The sequence below is a fragment of the Trachemys scripta genome, chromosome 1, assembly GCF_013100865.1.
Source record: "Trachemys scripta elegans isolate TJP31775 chromosome 1, CAS_Tse_1.0, whole genome shotgun sequence".
NCBI lineage: Eukaryota > Metazoa > Chordata > Testudines > Emydidae > Trachemys > Trachemys scripta.
The window spans coordinates 152,395,095-152,415,035 of NC_048298.1; the positions used below are offsets into that span (position 1 = coordinate 152,395,095).

Below are 19,941 nucleotides of genomic sequence, written 5' to 3' on the forward strand. Positions count from 1 at the left end.
ACTTTAATGAAGATGGATGTAAGTAATTTTGTTGTATCTACAGCCAAACAGTCTCAAACCAATGTATCTAGAGGTCTGAACTTCCATTGTTTGTATGAACACTTTGAAGCTTATCTGGGAAAGTAATCCGCTATGTTCACAGAAACAAGCGCTAACATGGAATTCCTGTTTAGTGACTAGGTCTCTTATTGCTCTCTAAGATCTCTAATTTTCTAAGTTTTCAAGTTCCTATCCTTTCCTGCCCTGTATCCTGCACCTTCCCATCTGATCAGTGTTCTTTACAAGCTCCACTCAAACTGCACAGCCTTCATCTATGCCTGGGGAACAGGGCAAGTTTAAAAGGAAATCCCGCCACTGTGCTACCTCCTTGCTAGTGTTAAGTCCACGTTGTATCCACTTCCACCCATGCATGATGCTTCCTCAACACTTTGGGTAGCGTGACAAAAGAATCATTGTTCTAATGCTGCTCTGGTTAATACACCTGCATGGACCCATACAGTCACAAGGACTAATTGGACATAAAATAATCTTTTCCCACAGTTCCTCAAGAGATGGGAGATAAATTTAGGTGACAATTTTTTTAAAAAAACCCTCAGTATATGCATGCAATACTGACCAGGTTTTCCCATATTACTATACTTCTACTCAAGTCCTCCCTCACCCTTTTTTGGGGGGTGGGGTGGGGTGGAGGTGGGGGTGGAAGGGAGACAGTGAAATATTGGAAAGATGCCTATCACAAACCAGCACAAGTCTGGAATATCATTCCCATCGACTCAGCACTCAAGGTTATTAATTTGCAATGAACGGGACTTCTATTTCAAATGTAGGGGTCAATTTGACTCCTGTAGTAAAATCCAAGCTTTCCATCCTTGCCTTTCTCAGGGCTTGTCTATACTATTGTGTAAGTTGACCTAAGTTACGCTACTCCAGTTACATGTCTACACTGCGCTGTGCTCTCCTGTCAACTTCCCTTACTCGTCTCGTAGTGGTACTTTACCAGAGTCGAACAGAGAGCGCTCTGCAATCAATTTAGCAAGGAAGATGCACTAAATCGACACCTGCTGCATCGACTGCCACAGCGCCAATCTACTGGTAACTGAAGACCGGGCCACACTGTATTTTCTGTAATCCTGAATGGTTACAAGGAAAGTGTCCTCTACTAACCCATTATTTTTATAGTTATTCCTAAGTAATAGAAAGGCATCTCGCTCAGTAAAGAAAGCGACAAACAACTAAAGGTCCTTTTTTTCTCAGCTTAAGGAGCCTCTAATGAAACCAACTGATTATTTCCTTCCTACAGCCACCAAGTAATTTATAGCATTGTTTTTCATCCCCAATTTGGGGATGAACATCAGTATGATTGAGAACAATTTAATTTTTCATGAACACACATCAGTAGGAATGAAGTGCAGATGTGACCTAAGCAATTGTGTTAAAGGGACAACTTGAAATATTGTCTATTAGTGAAAAGATAGTTTCAGGAAATACATTTCAACAGACTTGCCAACTTACATTGTGGTTTGATTAAATGGCATGGAGGAAGACAATTAACACTGTATTCTCACTTAAAAGATGATAGCAGACTTGCCCCTCATTGAAACTGAAGACAATTTGAAACTCTGCTTAGAGTGAGGTGGGAGTTCTGGAAAATGCTCATAACACCATTCAGTATGGAAGGGCGACTCCATTTGCCAAATAAACTTATACAAAGGGAACTTGCTGCAATTATTTATACAACTTTATATACGTAAGCATATTTTCAGTAATATATCAAAGAGGTGAGAGCAAATATAGCCCTTTCAGAGGGATAAGCAAAGATACAAAATCAACAGCAGTATGTAATACTGAATCTGCTAGATTCAGGGTGAATGTGTACAGTTAACCTTCTCCTCCTCCAATGTCTTAAACATTCCCCCAGTAGGAAGGGTTGGGGTTCTCAATAGGGTTTTGAGGCAGAGATCTTGAATGAAAAACAAACTTTCCTATCTTCCTTTTCTTGTGATCTTAGTTGTTCTAGGTAATGGCAGACAAAGAGTTTTGTAAGAGTTCTGTTTTTGTTGGTGTCCCTTTGAACAGCAGACCACAGGATTTAAGGGAATTTAATAGCTATTTTTGGGATGTTTTCCCCACCATTATAATGCACTTCTCTCCCACCCCCCAAAAAGAATATAGGTTTCTAGACTAATTCTGCTCCTCCAGAACGGACAGGAAGGAACATTTTTTTGTTAGGGCATGAAATTAGAATGACTTAACATCTTAATTAACAGTGTATTTTCCCTTATTTAGCTGAATCTTTCTTTAAAGCATAGGGTGTTTACTGAAACATGAGCATAACAAACAGCTGCAGTAAGAGCAACTAATTTCTAAGATCTAAACCAATTAATTGCTCATAGATTGAAAGATGCACCTAAGGATAGAGAAATTTAACTGAAGAAAAAAAGTACATATAGTAGCTTTGAATTAATAGTTTTAAAGGAGTTACTGTGTATTCCACCACATTTACAGAAATAGAACAAAGAGTTCTATCATGTGCTCTGAAGTTTCATTCTCTTAAATATTAACTTAACTTCATTTCAAGTACATACACAGAAAAGTACCCACCTTCTAAACATTCCTTCTTATTATCTAGTTTCTCATATGCCTTTGCACGTCTGAAGAGAGCTTTCACATATTTAGGATTAAGCTCAACTGCCTTTGTGCAATCTTGTGCCACTTCTTTCCATTTTTGCTGCAGGTATAAAAACAGCTTAGTTAAAAAGGTACTACTCATTCAAAGGGCATTATAATAATAGCTAATTTCTCAATTTCAGAGCCCCAGCCAAGTGATTATAGCTGTAATTCTTATGACACTGGTTCCTCCTCTTGGTTTCCAGTTATTTCTGCATGTTTTTCAATTAGTCACGTAGGATCAGAAGCTGTGGGAGCCACTACTAGAAGAGGACAAAGGATATGGGAAAGGAATTTCCAGGGAACCAGGCAGTTAGGCAGCACATGTAGGAGAAGACAATGAAATGGCAGGAAAGCATGTGCAAAGGAGCAGAGGACTAAAACACAGGGACACAACAGATGGGAAGGAAAGATGAAATCATGAGCAAAAGCATACCACGAGATTAACTTTTTGAAGGAGTTACTTCATAGGGATGTTATGCAATAGCACACAGGAGTAGAGGTGGTCCTCAAGAATCTCTATTAAGGTGTGGTCTACACTATAAAAAATGAGAACCCCCAAATGAGATCTCATTCTTTACCACATGTAAAATCAGTATTAAACCAACACTGGTGCTTTAAAATAATCAGAAAAGAGGAAACTCACCCATAACCAGTCACTGGGGTATATAAAAGTCTTTCTCAAATGAAACTGCTTTATAATTACAGAGTCAAACAAGTGGTGTTAAGAAAACCCCCCATATTTATTCCTCCTCTAGCTTTCACACCAAACTCATTCAGTTTTCAATGTGAGACTTTTGTAACTGCCAGAGCCCAAGTCTCTATCTGGTACTTTAAAATACAAAGCTGACATCCACATACAGAAGGCCAGTTTTTAAGCAGCAGGACTAGTGTTTGTCTTCTTCTCCCAAGGCCTATAAAACAGACTAGAGCAAGTCAATAGAAATTAACTTTTAATTAGATCTTGAGTATTTGGGATCGGGAAGGAATAGAGGTCATAGTAGCTAAGACACGAGATTTGTTGTTTTTTTGGTTGGTTGGTTTTGTGTGCGTCTTCCTCTGCAGCATGCAGCACGGGTCACTTGCTGGTTTAAACTAAAGTAAATGGTGGATTCTCTTTAACTTGAAGTCTTTAAATCATGATTTGAGAACTTCAGTATCTCAGACAGAGGTTATGGGTCTATTACAGGAGGGGGGTGGGGGGGTGAGGTTCTGCGGCCTGCAATGTGCAGGAGGTCAGATTAGATGATCACAGTGGTCCCTTCTGGCCTTAAAGTCTATGAGTCGGGGGCTAGTGAATATTGAGGGTACAGGTGATGGGATTCTGCTTTCTACATGCAAGAAGGAAGGCAGCACTATTCTGGCATGTGCTGGAGTCGGGGAGGCCAGAGGAAGAAGACATAGCACTTTTCGGAGTGCAAAAACACATTTTAAAGTTCAAGCTTCATACCAGTTGTTCATATGCAGCAGCTCTGTTCTGGTAGAAAGTAGAAAGGTCAATGTTTTTCTCAGGGGGACATAAACTGATGGCCTCCGTGTAGCACTGAATGGCTTGCTCATATTTTCCTGCTTTAAAATACTTGTTGCCTTTGTTCTTTGCTGCTTGGGCTCTATCAAGAGGGCTCTGAAAAAGAAAAAAAACAAAGTGACTGGTCTGCCACACTTCGCCCGCAATGTACAAATAAGAAGAGCTACAGAGTGAGTAATAAATAAATGTGGGGGGGCTGACTCCCAATTGGGTCTCTGAACATCCTTCTTTGTGGATTTCAGGCAGGACATAACGCAGCCACCTTTTGCAAGTACATAACATGGCAGAACAGCTTCTAAATGGACTTCCTGACACACCATCAACAAACAGCATGCTTCTTCTTTATAAAGCTAGGCAGGGGTTTTTTTTTTTTGGGGGGGGGGGGGGAGTGAGAAGGGGTTTAGGCCACATGACTTATGAGCTACAAAAAACAAGGAGACTGGTTTGTAAAAGCTATTTCTGTAGTTTAAATGATAGCATCAATGTGAAAAAATAGAACAGCCTCAAAACAGCTCAAGAAGGAAATTTGTCCCTTACTAAAGTGCATACATGTCATTCACCTGTGCTGAATTAGTGCTGTGTGAAACACGTTGACAAAGAATATGCTGTGAAAAGTCCTATTGATCAGGAGAAGCAAAACCTGTTTAGGAAAGCAAAGTTTAATCGCTTTATACACCAGGCAAGCTGTTAACCTCTTGAGAGCTTTAAGTGACCTGCCCATCTAACCTCAGACTGAAAATGAGAACTGGCCTACCACTCTCTGTTGTTTACGGCAAAAGAAAGAGAGATGGCCTTCCCAAGATGGCCTGCTTCCTTACTATATTCCGCCTCTGGGTCTGCTCTGCCTGTTGAATCACACACATTTTGAGAGAACGCCACATGGCCAATTAGGTATGTGATCTCTCCAAAATACAGAATAAGGTGCCCCTGCCATTCCGTGTTCATAAGGAGCCTGAGGTGGAGGCCAGTCTTTGTTTTCAGTCTCAGATCACATATGCCAGATAGAAACCAGCCCAGAATTTTTGTTACAGTTAAAAGGACAGCATCAACAACCCATACTGCTGACCTCCCCTCCTACTACTGTTGTTACAATTAATACTTAGATCTGGTTTACACTTAAATTTAGGTTGACAGTTACAGCATTCAGGGGTGCTGAATTGACAATTGAAAATTGACAACCCTGAGCACCTAGCTAGGCCAACCTCGCCCCTGGAGTAGACACAGCTAGGTTGATGGAAGAATGCTTCTGTCAACCTAACTACTGTTGCATGTGGCGGTGGAGTTCCCAGAACAGCAGAAAAATCTCTTCCGTTGCTATATTCTGTGTCAACCCTAAAGGGTTACAGCAGCTTAGCTACGCCGCTGTAGCACGCAGAGTGTAGACATGGCCTTAGACAACTTTAATAGGCTAAAATGAAAAACATCTTTCATTTTAATGCATGGGCAACAGTCTAAGCTAGTCAGTTCCCCTTGTTTGTGTGCATCTTTCACAATATGAAAATATTTTTAGTAATGGAAAAAAATATTTGTAAAACTGTAAAAATGGGCAGGGAGATCTTGGGTCAACTGTAGCACCTGATGCTACTCTAAACTTTTTTTTTAATTGACTATATCTCAAACTGATAGAGCACAATGATTAATAAGTGAAATCAAAAACATAGGTTAAGACACAAAGACTATCACAATTTATTTATTTAAAACCTATCCTTTTGGCTAGATATATGAGGTTTGAGATCCTTTGACAAGTCACCTTAATTTACCTTCATACTGCAAAGAAGAGAACTTTGAATTTCCTGATTTTGTTTGTGAAAGGAGGATTTACGTCTCAGCATAACCCTGTTTTTATGTACCTTTGTAAATATTTAATTATAGGCACATGCATACACGTAAGCATGTTTCTGCTAGAGTAAAAAAAAATAGTTCTCTCTCATCATATCAAAATGATCACGTTTGATTAGTCTGAAAGTTAAACTGAACCTCAGACTAATCTTTTACTGATATATAAGTGTGAACTTCCTTTCAGATGCAACTCCCACTAACTGTTTTTAGGTTTTACCACTGTTCAAACTGACAGGCATAGAAAAATATTACTGTAAGTACACAGAAAACTGAAGAAAGTAACAAAAACAGAACAATGTCATTCACTTAGTCTCTGTAGAGATCATCATTTATCTCTTAGACCCATTAACAACGTGTAGAACACTTCTGTATTGATTTCTAATTAAGTCTCTCCAATTGCCATGATATATTTGATAGGTTATAAAGAAAAAGTGTGCAGTTCCACAGAAGATTTCCCCCCGCCCCATGAGTTATTCCCAGTAAAACACTTTGTGCAATCACTTTGACAACCTTCCCATTCTGCATGGCTTATATTTTATTAAAATTACATTCAAAAGATAATACCAATCTATTTTTACACTTGAAAATAAAGAGTAGACCACTGTCTTCAAACTCTTTGGCGATAGTAGACATACAATACATTGGACTAAACAGTCATTTGGCCTGCACTCTGTAAAATGCCAGTGTTATATCTCTTGATCCCAAATAATGACTTGTCTGATGTTTTACATTGGCAGGGATTCCTAAATTACTGTTTGAAAAAGCAGGACTCTAGTTTCTTCATAATTATAGAAGTAACATTTGAGGTAATACAGAATTGTGACAGCACCCGTTACAAAGTTTTATTTCCATAGGTTTCAGAGTAGCAGCCGTGTTAGTCTGTATCCGCAAAAAGAACAGGGGTACTTGTGGCACCTTAGAGACTAACAAATTTATTTGAGCATAAGCTTTCGTGGGCTACATCCCGAAAGCTTATGCTCAAATAAATTTGTTAGTCTCTAAGGTGCCACAAGTACCCCTGTTCTCGTTCCATGGGGTTTATAACTCCCATAAAAATTGACTCTGGATCATTTCTTCTACAATACAAATAGTAGAAGTGTCCAAAATACCCCTTTGTACTACTATTACAAATTGTGATAGGAATTGTTTTGTAAAATTTAACCATAAAATCTATTGTACACTTTTGGAAAGTGCTTTTGGGAAACTAAAGAGAAATATTAAAAATTGCACTTTATTCTGCATGCAGTCCTCCCTGAAAACTCAAAAGGTTATAGAGATTAAGTCTATAAAAATGGGTAAACAGAACTACTAGGACAAAAGCCTACTTTAAGAGCACCTTTACATTTGTCTACTGAGTTTACTACTTTACAACAAAGTATACAGAAGCTAGATTGTTACAAGTTAATATTTGAAACATTTGCCAACAAGTGCATATTTTAATGAATTATGTGCATATACTACCAGAAGGATAGCTTACACATTAATAGTATCTCATCCCAAAATCCTTCATATGCTATGTGCATAGCTGGTAGTATTGCCTATAATAATCCTACCTAACTCATATAGTGCTTTTGATCAGTAAATCTTAAAATGCTTTAACAAATGAAGTCAGTATTATTACTCCCATTTTACAGATAGAGAAACTGAGGCACTGGGAGGTGAAATGACTTGCTCTAGGTTATCCAACAGGCCAGTGGCTAAGCTGGAAACAGAACCCAGGTCTCCTAAGTCCCAGTCCAGTGCTCTAGCTACTAGGATACACTGCCTTCCTATTCAGGTTGCCCATTTCCTATTATAAAAACCCTGTTTTCATTTGCTTATAACGATCTATTTTACATTCCAGGTGTCTGCTTCAGGATTAAATTTTGAAATTTCAGCCAAAACAGTTCAGCCACCTGATTTGACTGTAGAGGGGATTCGAGGCAGGCCATGGGGAAGAGAGAGGAATAGACTGGGACATGGCATATGGTGAGCCTGGGACTTCAGATTGGAAGGAGACTGGGAACTAAAGGGAGATGGGGAGGCTGAAACTGGTTGAACAAGGAGAGTAGGATGAGGAGCTGTGGGGAGGAGAGAGACTTGGACTGGCTGTACAAGGAGACTGAGATGGGAATCCTGAGGAGAGGAGGCTGGGACTGGGTCGGCAAGAAGAATAGGACTAGGAATTCAGAAGTAAAATCAGTAGTGCCAGAAGAGACAATTTTGCTTCTCAGAAATGTGAACCGGCCCACATGGGTGTTAACGCTGAAACTTAAAGAAGTCAATTAAAATGATTGGTGAAATAGTTAATGCTGACATTTAAGTACATGCAACAAATATAATAAACAGACATGACAACAAACAACATATGCACTTAAAGCTGGGATAAAATCTATCAGGAATGTACTCCATATAGGAAGCCAAAACAGGGTCTAGTTAAACAAAAAATTACTCTGAGGACCTGTTTTAAAATTTTAACAACTCAAATTGTGACACAGATTTACTTGAAAATTAATTCTTTACTCATAAACTAAGTGCAGTAAGTTGGAGGATACATTGTTATTTACATGTGGCAAAGATTTTTATTCTGTGCTTTATGTGCAAATCTTAACACAACCTTAACTATGGAACAGCTAGGCAGCCTTTATAACAAGACTAAATGATGTTCATAATCCATGTACTACCAATATATGTTATAGAAAGATCCAGGGTTTGTACCATGCCAGAAACTTTTCTGCAGTAATTTGCAGGAGAATGGAGGGAAACAGATGTAAAATCCCAAAATTCAAAATTTTAAGTGCATTCACAGCTTCTCTAAACATCTTTAAAGGGTGTTCTTTCATTTTGGTAAATAACCACTTTCCTTGCATGAAGAACTAGATATTTCAAAGATCTGATTTTTGCAGAGTGTAATGTAGGGTTTTGTTGTTGTTGTTTAAACAGTTTATCTAATTCTTTTTATTTTTAGTTTTTATTTGATTTACTTGTCCATGGATAGGTTTAGCAGAGCACATATAAGCTGCCAGAGAACCACCAGTGATCTATGCTATTACACTCCCACTGATGAATAACTTTATGGAACACAGTAATTTACTTCTCTACGTTTAAACACAAAGAAACACCAGAAAGATTAGTTTTACAGTTGCTTCTTACTACTAAGCCTTCCTCTCCCCTCCCCCAACCCAATTAGCATTATCATCAGCTTTTCTAGAGGTCTCTACAAACCTAAAGCAAAAAAAAAATAGTTACACTGTCTGAATATGAAAAGGCAGTACATAGGTAAAATACTTACTGGGTACTAATAGTAATACAAAGGAAAGATTCTTGAGCTAAGCACTGGCATCACAGCATGGCACCCCCTTCACAACAAAAAAATTCAGGAGGGTTGTTTGAACTATAGGATTATTTTCAACACACTGACAGAGTGCAGACTAGGGATGTAAAAGGTTAACCGGTTAGCATTAGGTTTACTGTTAACCAGACCTTAACTGTTAACCCCAGTGGCCAGCCGGCCGGAGCAACCCTGGCCATGTTGGCTCGTCCAGCCAGAAGGACCCAGCCGCGGTGGGCTGGACGGACTGGAGTTACTATTGGTTCAACAGAAAGACTGAATCTAGCATGAAGCTGTTCTGATGCAACAAAATAATTTAACTATTTCAACATTTTATGGTCTAAATATGCACCAAATCAAAGCAATCTTGAACTTTGTGACCAATTATGTTACTGATTAATCTGCATCCCAATTTACGACAGATTCTAAAAGAGAAATAATGACAACTGCAATAGTACACGGAACTCCTTATGTATGAGCCTTAACTAGCTGATCTTCAAAGTAACGTGTCTGAAGAGAAATGGGAACTGCCAAGCAGCAGGGAAAACTAAGCCTGGTCTATGCTAGGAAATTAAGTTGGTATAACTACGTCGCTCAGGGGTGTGAAAAATCCTCCTGTCAACCTAGCTACTGCCTCTCAGGAAGGTGGTTTGCATATGCCGACGGGAGAACCCGTCCTGTCTGTGTAGGTAGCGTCTTCATTGAAGCACTACTATGGTGCAGCTGCAGTTTTAAGTGTAGTCAAAAGAGTATTAAGCTTAAATAAGGGTATGTCAACACTTAAACCGCTGCAGCTGCATTGCTGTAGCACTTTAGTGTAGACTCTACCTATTCTGACGAGAGGGATTCTCTTGTCGGTGTAGGTATTCCACCCCCCTGAGAGACGGTAGCTAGGTGGACTGAAGAATTCTTCCATTGACCTAGCACTGTCTATGCCAGAGGTCACCATAGCTACGTCTCTCAGGAGTGTGGATTTTTCCACATCCCTGAAAGTTGTACCTAGGCCAGTTCAAGTCCCAGTCTAGACCTGCCCTAAAACAGGGCAGACACCAGACCCTTGTAAAGGGGTTTACAAGAAAATGAGATGGCACTTCAGAAAATAAGTGGGTTTTCAAATGAACAAAAAAGCAATATAAAAGAATGCAACACGCAAGAATGTATGAGATCTAGATCAGTGGTTCTCAAGATGCAGAGGTGGTACATGAACTCATATAGATATCTGCCTAGTTTTACAACAGGCTACAGAAAAAGTACTAGCGAAGTCAGTACAAACTAAAATTTCATACAGCCAATGACTTGTTTATACTGCTCTATATACTATACACTGAAAGGAGTGTGCAATTTTTTATTCCAATTGATTTATTTTATAATTATATAGTAAAAAATGAGAAAGTAAGCAATTTCTCAGCAATAGTGTGCTGTGACACTTTTCTATTTTTATGTCTGATTTTGTAAGCAAGTAGTTTTTAAGTAAGGTGAAATTTAGGGAACGGAAGACAAATCAGACTCTTGAAAGGTAGTCTGGATAGGTTGAGAACCACTGATCTAGATTGCACATAAAGTTACACAACAAGCTTCTGCCACCCATAAACATACATTGCCCATTTCGACTGTATAAATATAGTATAGATTCTAATTTGTACATTTGGGATTAAATCTGGACTGATTTCAAAGACAAATCCATGATACAAGAACAAGGCATTACAGCAGTGGTTCTCAAACTTTTGTACTCATGACCCCTTTAACATAGCAAGCCTCTGAGCGTGACCCCCCTAATAAATTAAAAATACTTTTTTATATATTTAACACCATTATAAATGTTGGAGGCAAAGCGGGATTTGGGGTAGAGGCTGACAGCTCGTGAACCCCCCATGTAATAACCTCCCAATCCCCTGAGGGGTCCCGACCCCCAGTTTGAGACCCCCTGCATTACAGTAATTCCAATAATCATTAATTTTTCAGTGAAATTAAAGGCCTGTACATTTAAAGCTTTTTAAAAGATTATGCTACCTCAAATGGGTGATAGTCAACCTGTACAATTCAATGCTGCAAGAAGCTAGTCAGTAAAATACTGTGGTGGCTGCAGGTAAAAGTGATATTGTTAATTTTATGACAAAAATATATATAGCTGTCAAGTTACGTGTAGCAAAATCGTATACTTCATAAGCTATTTTTCCACCAGGATATCAGAAGAAATTCCAGAAAAGCAGCAGTATGGCCCAGTCTACTGCTGGCACCATGCTGTGTGTTGATGGACTATGCACATGCCTGGGTAGGGTAAATCTGATTAACTTTGCTCTACCTCTTCTGCAAATTTACCAAATGGTTTCAGTTTTCAGAATCATTACTTTGCATGGACACCCTTCAAGGAACTATGGATCATGTAGTTGATCAAAACATACATAAAAAAAAATGCACAGCTCTAGCAGTAAGAAATTTCTTTAGCAGAGGTATCTGAAAAAAAGTTTGACATTCTAAAGAGAATCCAACACTTGCAAATTGGGAGATACTCAATATTTTCATAGAATCATCATAGGGTTAGAAGGGACCGCAAGGATCATCTAGTCTAATCCCCATGATCCCCAAGTTTTTCATACATAAAAGATTTAACTCCTACTTCAAGTAAAAAAGTCAACACAACAATAGCTGCAGAGCCATTGTAGGCCCTCGATATTAAGATGACAAGTGGATTTGAAAACAGTTTTAGACATCAACACTTGGATTCATGTTATCTGTGTTCATCATCAAGTGGGTTTGCCATTTAAAGTTTTGACACCTAAGACTTTAAATGGCTAAATATATTTGTCAATTATATCATCAGATCAGTAATCAAAAGGATCTATGACAAACACTGCACCAAATGCATTTGTCAATTAGATTGACATTTCTGCTAAAGTGGTCAGCAGTGAAATAGCTGTCATGTAACTAAATTCTAAGAATGGGTTTAACCACCCATTGAGATAATAGGGCAACTCAAAAGTGTTTTTCCACTGTCTGCACACTTAGTAGAGCAATAGTGTCTTGGTTTGAACTTCTATATTTTAATTTTTTTTCATAACAACGAGTTAGAAATAGTTTATTTTTAAATGAAGGCTTAAGATCTACACTAGGGGAACTTTTATACTGATATAACTGCATCTACACTGGTGCTTTTACCAGCATAACTACTTTGGAGAAAACCCCACACTATCAACCAACATAGCTATCGTGGCAAAGCTTTCTAGTACAAACCTGTTTTCAGATGCTGGAGAGTCCTTTTGATAATAAAAATACTCTACAACAGTCACAATGTAAACAAAAACAGTTATGGCTAATGTAAATAAATCAAAATTTAACACTAAGAAACTTACAAAGTAGTCCACATCTTACATTTTGCTATAATTTATAAGTCAATTTTCAAATGTAAAAATTCAGGAATTTGCTAGAGAAATAAAAAAAGTGCAGTTTAAAAAAAGATCACAACCAATTCACTGATTTACTTGAAAATTCTCAACGTTTATTCTGCACATAGTCAACGTAAGTTTGGAGATCCTACCTACTCATGCATACAGATTTAATCTCTGCTTTGAATGCAAATCTGAATAACTGACTATGGATCAGATATGCTGGCTTCATATTTAAAGAAAATAAGATTTTGCTCCTGATCCTATGCTCATTTCTAGTCTATTCTACCCAGCACTTCAGAATAATATAAGTCCCCAAACTAGAGCCAACAGCTACAATTTCCCTTTCCATCTTAGTCTCAGAAAATTTGCATGTACATATTTATTGTTTTAGAAACAAGATACATTTATGGAGCAATAATGTCTTTCCAGATCCAATTACTTGTAGATAATTCATACTGCATGATGGGATTCTCTCAATCACACTCATATTCCTTCTCAAAACTGATTTATCAGCACTGGGAAGCAGCCAAATTAGTGTTTCATAACAAGTCACTCAAAAGACCAAATAAATAAAGGAAACATGAATAACTAAACAAGCAAAAGAGTCCTGAAAACTAAAAGCTGACCATTTAAGTTAATAAACTAAACATGAACGCTAGCTGTACACTAATACTAGGTAACACTGCCAAGTTAAGGCAGGATGATGCAGACTAGCTATGTCTGTCTCAGAACCACTCACACTCCACCCCCATGGCAAGAACATAAAAACCACCACACTAGACTGGACACAGCAGTCCACCCCCAAAATAAGGTGCCGATTCTCCTCTCGCACCAGTTTTAACCCACCGCTTTCAGCATGTTACTCCGCACTGACATCAGCAGGAGCGAGGCTAAGCGCACACTTCAAATTACTTCAGTATAAATTACGTCACTAAGGATTGTGAATAATCCACACCCCTGAGCAATGTAAATTATACCAACCTAAGTGCCAGTGTGGACAGTGCTATGTCAGTGAGAGAGCTTCTCCCACCGACAAGACTACCGCCTCTCACAGAGGCAGGAATTACTGTGGCTACATCTACACTACAGCACTTACAGCAGCACAGCTTCCCGATTCAGCTGTGACGTTGTAGCATTTGTGGTGGAGATGCTCTAAGGCCTGGTCTACACTACGGGTTTAGGTCGACTTTAGCAGCGTTAAACCGAATTAANGAGCGTATGGTTGAGTTGCAGGAAAGGCAGCAGGAGCAGAGACCGCCGCTACAGCCCCTGTGTAACCAACAGCCCTCCTCCCCAAGTTCCATAGCCTCGTCACCCAGACGCCCAAGAACACGGTGGGGGGGGCCTCCGTCCACCCAGTCACTCCACCCCAGATGATCGCCCAAGCATCAGAAGGCTGGGCTTCAATAAGAGTTAAAGTTTTAAAATGCAGTGTGTCCTTTTCCATCCCTCCTCCCCCACCCATCCCTGCTACCTTGGCAATTATCCCCCTACCTCTGTAAGGAACTAATAAAGAATGCATGAATGTGAAAAAACAATGACTTTATTGCCTCTGCAAGCGGGAGGGGAGGGGAGGGTGGGGTGGGGTGGTTGGTTTACAGGGAAGTAGAGTGAACCGGGTCGGGGGGGGGGTTGGAGGGTTCATCAAGGAGAAACAAACAGAAGTTTCACACAGTAGCCTGGCCAGTCACAAAACTCGTTTTCAAAGCTTCTCTGATGCGCACCGCGCCCTGCTGTGCTCCTCTAACCGCCCTGGTGTCTGGCTGCGCGTAATCAGCGGCCAGGCGAGTTGCCTCAACCTCCCACCCCGCCATAAATGTCTCCCCCTTACTCTCACAGATATTGTGGAGCGCACAGCAAGCAGCAATAACAATGGGGATATTCTTTTCGCTGAGGTCTGAGCGAGTCAGTAAGCTGCGCCAGCGCGCTTTTAAACGTCCAAATGCACATTCCACCACCATTCGGCACTTGCTCAGCCTGTAGTTGAACAGGTCCTGACTCCTGTCCAGGCTGCCTGTGTATGGCTTCATGAGCCATGGCATTAAGGGGTAGGCTGGGTCCCCAAGGATCACGATAGGCATTTCAACATCCCCAATGGTCACTTTCTGGTCCGGGAAGAAAGTCCCTTCCTCCAGCTTTCGAAACAGAGCAGAGTTCCTGAAGACGCGAGCATCATGTACCTTTCCCGGCCATCCCACGTTGATGTTGGTGAAACGTCCCTTGTGATCCACCAGGGCTTGCAGCAGCATTGAAAAGTACCCCTTGCGGTTTATGTAGTTGGTGGCTTGGTGCTCCGGTGACAAGATAGGGATATGGGTTCCGTCTATGGCCCCGCCACAGTTTGGGAATCCCATTTCAGCAAAACCATCCACTATTGACTGCACGTTGCCCAGAGTCACTACCCTTGCTATCACCAGGTCTTTCATTGCCCTGGCAAATTGGATCACAGCAGCCCCCACCGTAGATTTGCCCACTCCAAATTGATTCCCGACTGACCGGTAGCTGTCTGGCGTTGCAAGCTTCCACAGGGCTATCGCCACTCGCTTCTCAACTGTGAGGGCTGCTCTCATCTTGGTATCCTGGCGTTTCAGGGCAGGGGAAAGCAAGTCACAAAGTTCCATGAAAGTGCCCTTACGCATGCGAAAGTTTCGCAGCCACTGGGAATCGTCCCATACCTGCAGCACGATGCGGTCCCACCAGTCTGTGCTTGTTTCCCGGGCCCAGAATCGGCGTTCCACGGTATCAACCTGCCCCAGTAACACCATGATTTCCACATTGCTGGGGCCTGTGCCTTGTGAGAGGTCTATGGCCATGTCAATTTCCTCATCACTCTCGTCGCCGCGCTGCAATCGCCTCCTCGCCTGGTCCGGGTTTCGCCTTGGCATGTTCTGGCTCTGCATGTACTCCAGGACAATGCGCGTGGTGTTCATAGTGCTCATAATTGTCGCGGTGATCTGAGCGGGCTCCATGATCCCAGTGCTAGCTATGGCGCCTGGTCAGAAAAAAGGCGCGAAAGTAGTATCTGATGGACCAGGAGAAGGAGGGCGGGAGGGAGGGAGGGCCGAGTGACGACATGGCGTACAGGTACAGGAACAGGGAGAAACACAAACAACTGTCACACAGAATGGTCCCCCCAAAGATTAAACTGGAAACCCTGGGCTTAGCAGGCCGTTGATTTCACGGAGGAAGGGGAAGCAAATGAACACAGAACAAATCTATTTTTTACATCTTAAGGTGGCAGCCGACGCTGCAGCATGAGTGACAGCCATACCAGTATGACGATGACGGGTACCAATCATAATATGCCATCATCTGCCAAAAGGCAAGGGGCTGCTGCTGTGTAGCAATGCAGCCCCACGTCTGCCAGCCCCACGTCCGCCAGCACCCAGCATCGCCCTCGGCCTCTTCTGGGTGCTTAGCAGACAATATTGGGCAATTGGCAGAAAATAGTATATTATGACTGGTAACCGTCATCATCGAAACAGTAGCATGTCTGCCCAGGTGGCCATGATTGACAGCCATACCAGTACGACGACGACGGGTACCAGTCATAATATACCATCGCCTGCAAGGGGCTGGTGCAATGCAGCACTACGGCTGCCAGCCCCACGGCTATCACTCATGCTACACCGTCTACCGCCAAAAGGCAGTTAGCAGCTGCTGCTGTGTAGCAATGCAGTCCCACGTCTGCCGGCACCCAGAGGACATATGGTGACGGTGAGCTCAGCTGAGCTGAGCGGGCTCCATGCTTGCCGTGGTATGTTGTCTGCACAGGTAACCCAGGTAAAAAGGCGCGAATCTATTGTCTGCCGTTGCTGTGACGAGGGGGGAGGGGCCTGACGACATGTACCCAGAACCGCCCGCGACACTGTTTTGCATCATCCGGGCATTGGGATCTCAACCCAGAATTCAAAGAAAAGGCGCGAACCGCTTCTCGGCTCGAGCTGTGGCGCAAACGTAGTATCTGACGGCCTAGGGGAAGGAGGGAGGGGGGCCGAGTGACGACATGGCGTACAGGCACAGGGAATTAAAATAAAGAACGGTGGCTGTGCATCAGGGAGAGACACAAACAACTGTCACAGACTGGTCCCCCCCAAAGATTAAACTGAAAACCCTGTTGACGGAGGGAGGGGGAAGCAAATGAATACAGAGAAAATCTATTTTTTACATCTTAAGACGACGGTGCAGCGTGACTGATAGCCCTCGGCATCTTTCTGGGTGCTTGGCAGCAAATACTGGGCGGTGTATGACGATGGTCTTCAGGCCTATTGTACGAGCTGCTGCTCAGGGAAGACTCTGCTAACGTGCGATGACCCGACTTGTAATAGGCCGGCTAACAGTCATAATACACCATTTACTGCCAAAAGGCAAGCCCCACGGCTGCCAGCACCCAGATCGCCGATGAAGGCTACCAGTCTACTGCACCGTCTACCGCCAAAAGGCAGTTAGCAGCTGCTGCTGTGTAGCAATGCAGTCCCACGTCTGCCGGCACCCAGAGGACATATGGTGATGGTGAGCTCAGCTGTGCTGAGCGGGCTCCATGTTGTCTGCACAGGTAACCCAGGTAACCCAGATAAAAAGGCGCGAATCTATTGTCTGCCGTTGCTGTGACGGGGGAGGGAGGGGCCTGACGACATGTACCCAGAACCGCCCGCGACACTGTTTTGCATCATCCGGGCATTGGGATCTCAACCCAGAATTCCAAGGGGCGGCAGAGACTGCGGGAACTGTGGGATAGCTGTGGGATAGCTACCCATAGTGCAATGCTCCGGAAGTCGACGCTAGCCTCGTACTGTGGACGCGGTCTGCCGACTAGAGCACCTAGAGCATTTTATTGTGTGGACATACACAATCGGCTGTATACAACCGATTTCAATAAAACCGGCTTCTATAAATTTGAACTAATTTCATAGTGTAGACATACCCTAAGAGACGATAGGAGAGGGCTTAATAACTCCTGCCACTGCGATAGCTATAGTGCGGACTGCACCAGCTCTTAGGTCATGTAACGTAGGCCTTGTCTACACTACGGGGGGAGGGGAGATCGATCTAAGTTACACAACTTCAGTTACATGAATAATGTAGCTGAAGTCGACGTACTTAGATCTACTTACCGTGGGGTCCACATTACGCGATGTTGACTGGGTCGCTCTCCCGTCGACTCCCCTTGCACTTCAGGTGGAAAACAGGAGTCGAAGGGAGAGCGATCAGCAGTCGATTTAGCAGGTCTTGCTAAATCGACCGCCAATGCATCGGTAAGTGTGGACAAGGCCTTACATCGCTCAGGGGTATGGATTATTCACACCCCCGAGCCATGTAAATTATACCGAAGTAACCTTTGGTGAAGACAAGGTCTAAACCGATAGGAGAGCTCTCTACCCTGCGCTCAGAGCCTCTTCACCTCAAGCGCTACTGCAGAGCTAAGTCTCTCCCACACCCCGGGGGCAGGTGTCAGGCTGGGAAGCCTAGTAACGACAGACAGGCGGACTCGCCCATTCGCCCCCTCGGGCCACGCGCTTTTCTCCTCCAAAAAAAAAAAAAAAAAAAAAAAAAACACGAGCGTAAAAACCGGTCCCGGGAGCGTGATTAACTCCCAGGGCGGCTCCTCGCTCCGCCCCTGCCCGGGCTGCTCGGCGGAGAGCGGGACTCAGCGCGGGGCTGGGCGCCGCGGAACTCGCGGGGGGGGGGNTCCCGGCCCCGATGACCCGAGACACGCCCCCCCTCACCATCTCCTCGTGCCCGGGCCCGTCGGGCTGGCTGCCCCCGGGGGCGGCGGGGCCCGGGCTGGCCCTTCCCTCCGGCGTCTTCCTCTCGCTCGGCCCCTTCCCGCGCGCCGGGCGCCGCCGCCGAGCCCACAGGTAGAGCGCGCCGGCCCCGAGCAGCAGCGGCGCCCCCAGCGCCAGGGCCACCTGCCAGCGCGGCAGCCCCGAGCCGGAGCCGCCGCCTCCCCCCGCCGCAGCAGCGGCCTCCACGGGCTTCGAGGCGGCCATGATCCCCGCTCCGCTCGCAGCGCCAGCCGGGGGGAGGGTGGAGAGAGCAGAGAGAGGGGTCACCGGAAACCCGCGGCATGCCGGGAAGGGGTCAGGGGGAAGCACTTCCATGCGCCGCGCGGCCGGGTTCGCCGCAGACAAGGGGCGGCGGCGCCACCTGCCGACGGAGCGGGGTACGTGCAGTGCCAGCCCCTTCCCCCGGGCTCAGACACAGACGTGTCGGCGCCACCTGTTGGCGGAGAGGGGTAAGTGCAGTGGTTCCCCCTTAGGAGTTCAGCGGGGAGAGCAGGGAACACTCTGCTTCTACTAGCATGAGTGCATCCTACAGGGGAAGGCGGATCCTCCCCACCCCAGTTAATGCACCAGGCCAGGGGGAGGGCACAGGCTGCTGGGCATGGATGCTAATACAATGTGGCCAGCCCCAAGCATTCAACAGTCAGAGTCTGGCCCCCAAACACAGGAGGTTTTCTTAAAAACAATTGGGTGCTGTGCTGGGTCCCGTATATTTGCCTTCTGTCTTTTGAGACTTTAGGGTTTGCATTTTCAAGCTACTCTGCGCAGCCCTGAGCACTAGAAAATTACTAGATTGTTGTTGTTTTTAAATGAAAGCAGAGGTTCTCCTGAAATCACATGACTCAAGGAGCTGGGGCTTTCAGTCAAATCCCAAATATCACAAGATGTGTGATAAAATCACAAGAATTGGCAACCTTATGCAATGAGACTTCAGTTATATTGGGATAGATCCTGAAAGGTGCTGAGCCATTCCCGTAGAGGATGGAAACTAACTTTTTTCTTAAATAAAAGCTGTGATTCTCCTGTATTTATATAACATTATATAACTCAGAGGTTCAGCCCTAATTTACGTTGCCGGTGTGAGGTCCATCAGGGACCAGACACCATTGAAGAATCAGATGTTTGAGAGCTCTACTCTGCCATGCCATCTCCCCAGCCCCAATTACAACCAGCTGTGCCACACCCCTCCTTCTTATGGCTGGGCCATGGCTGACATAGGAGACAGTTCTGGCATCTCCACCAGCTTTACACTAGCAGAGAGTTCCCTAGCTCATGAGGGAATTCTCCACTGGCTTTGCCAGCCATTTTATGGCAACTTTGCACTGCTTACCTAGCACAAAGATGTTTTAGCAAACTGGAGAAGCTGGCTCTCCAGTTGTGCTAAGAGAAATTGTTCCTAGCTTTTCAGCAGCCCCTTCCTCAACTATT

General features: G+C 43.6%; 2 protein-coding genes across 4 annotated transcripts in view; one reads left to right on the forward strand and one right to left on the reverse strand.

Moving 5' to 3' along the window:
• Positions 1-18,740, reverse strand: part of TOMM70 (translocase of outer mitochondrial membrane 70) — a 37,573-nt gene extending 18,833 nt beyond the window's left edge. Inside the window, exons 1-3 of the mRNA XM_034790056.1 lie at positions 18,457-18,740; positions 4,118-4,291; positions 2,602-2,728 (exon numbers count right to left, since the gene is read on the reverse strand). Coding sequence (XP_034645947.1) covers positions 2,602-2,728; positions 4,118-4,291; positions 18,457-18,720 — 565 coding nt within the window. The 5' untranslated portion in view covers positions 18,721-18,740. The remainder of the gene's footprint in view (positions 1-2,601; positions 2,729-4,117; positions 4,292-18,456) is intronic.
• A 26-nt stretch (positions 18,741-18,766) lies between these two features.
• The window catches only part of LNP1 (leukemia NUP98 fusion partner 1), a 34,945-nt gene continuing 33,770 nt past the window's right edge, over positions 18,767-19,941 (forward strand). For 2 of the 3 annotated variants that reach the window (XM_034790070.1, XM_034790079.1), the window contains exon 1: positions 18,767-18,965. In XM_034790070.1, coding sequence (XP_034645961.1) covers positions 18,798-18,965 — 168 coding nt within the window. In that variant the 5' untranslated portion in view covers positions 18,767-18,797. The remainder of the gene's footprint in view (positions 18,966-19,941) is intronic. The other variant, XM_034790087.1, reaches the window with a different exon arrangement.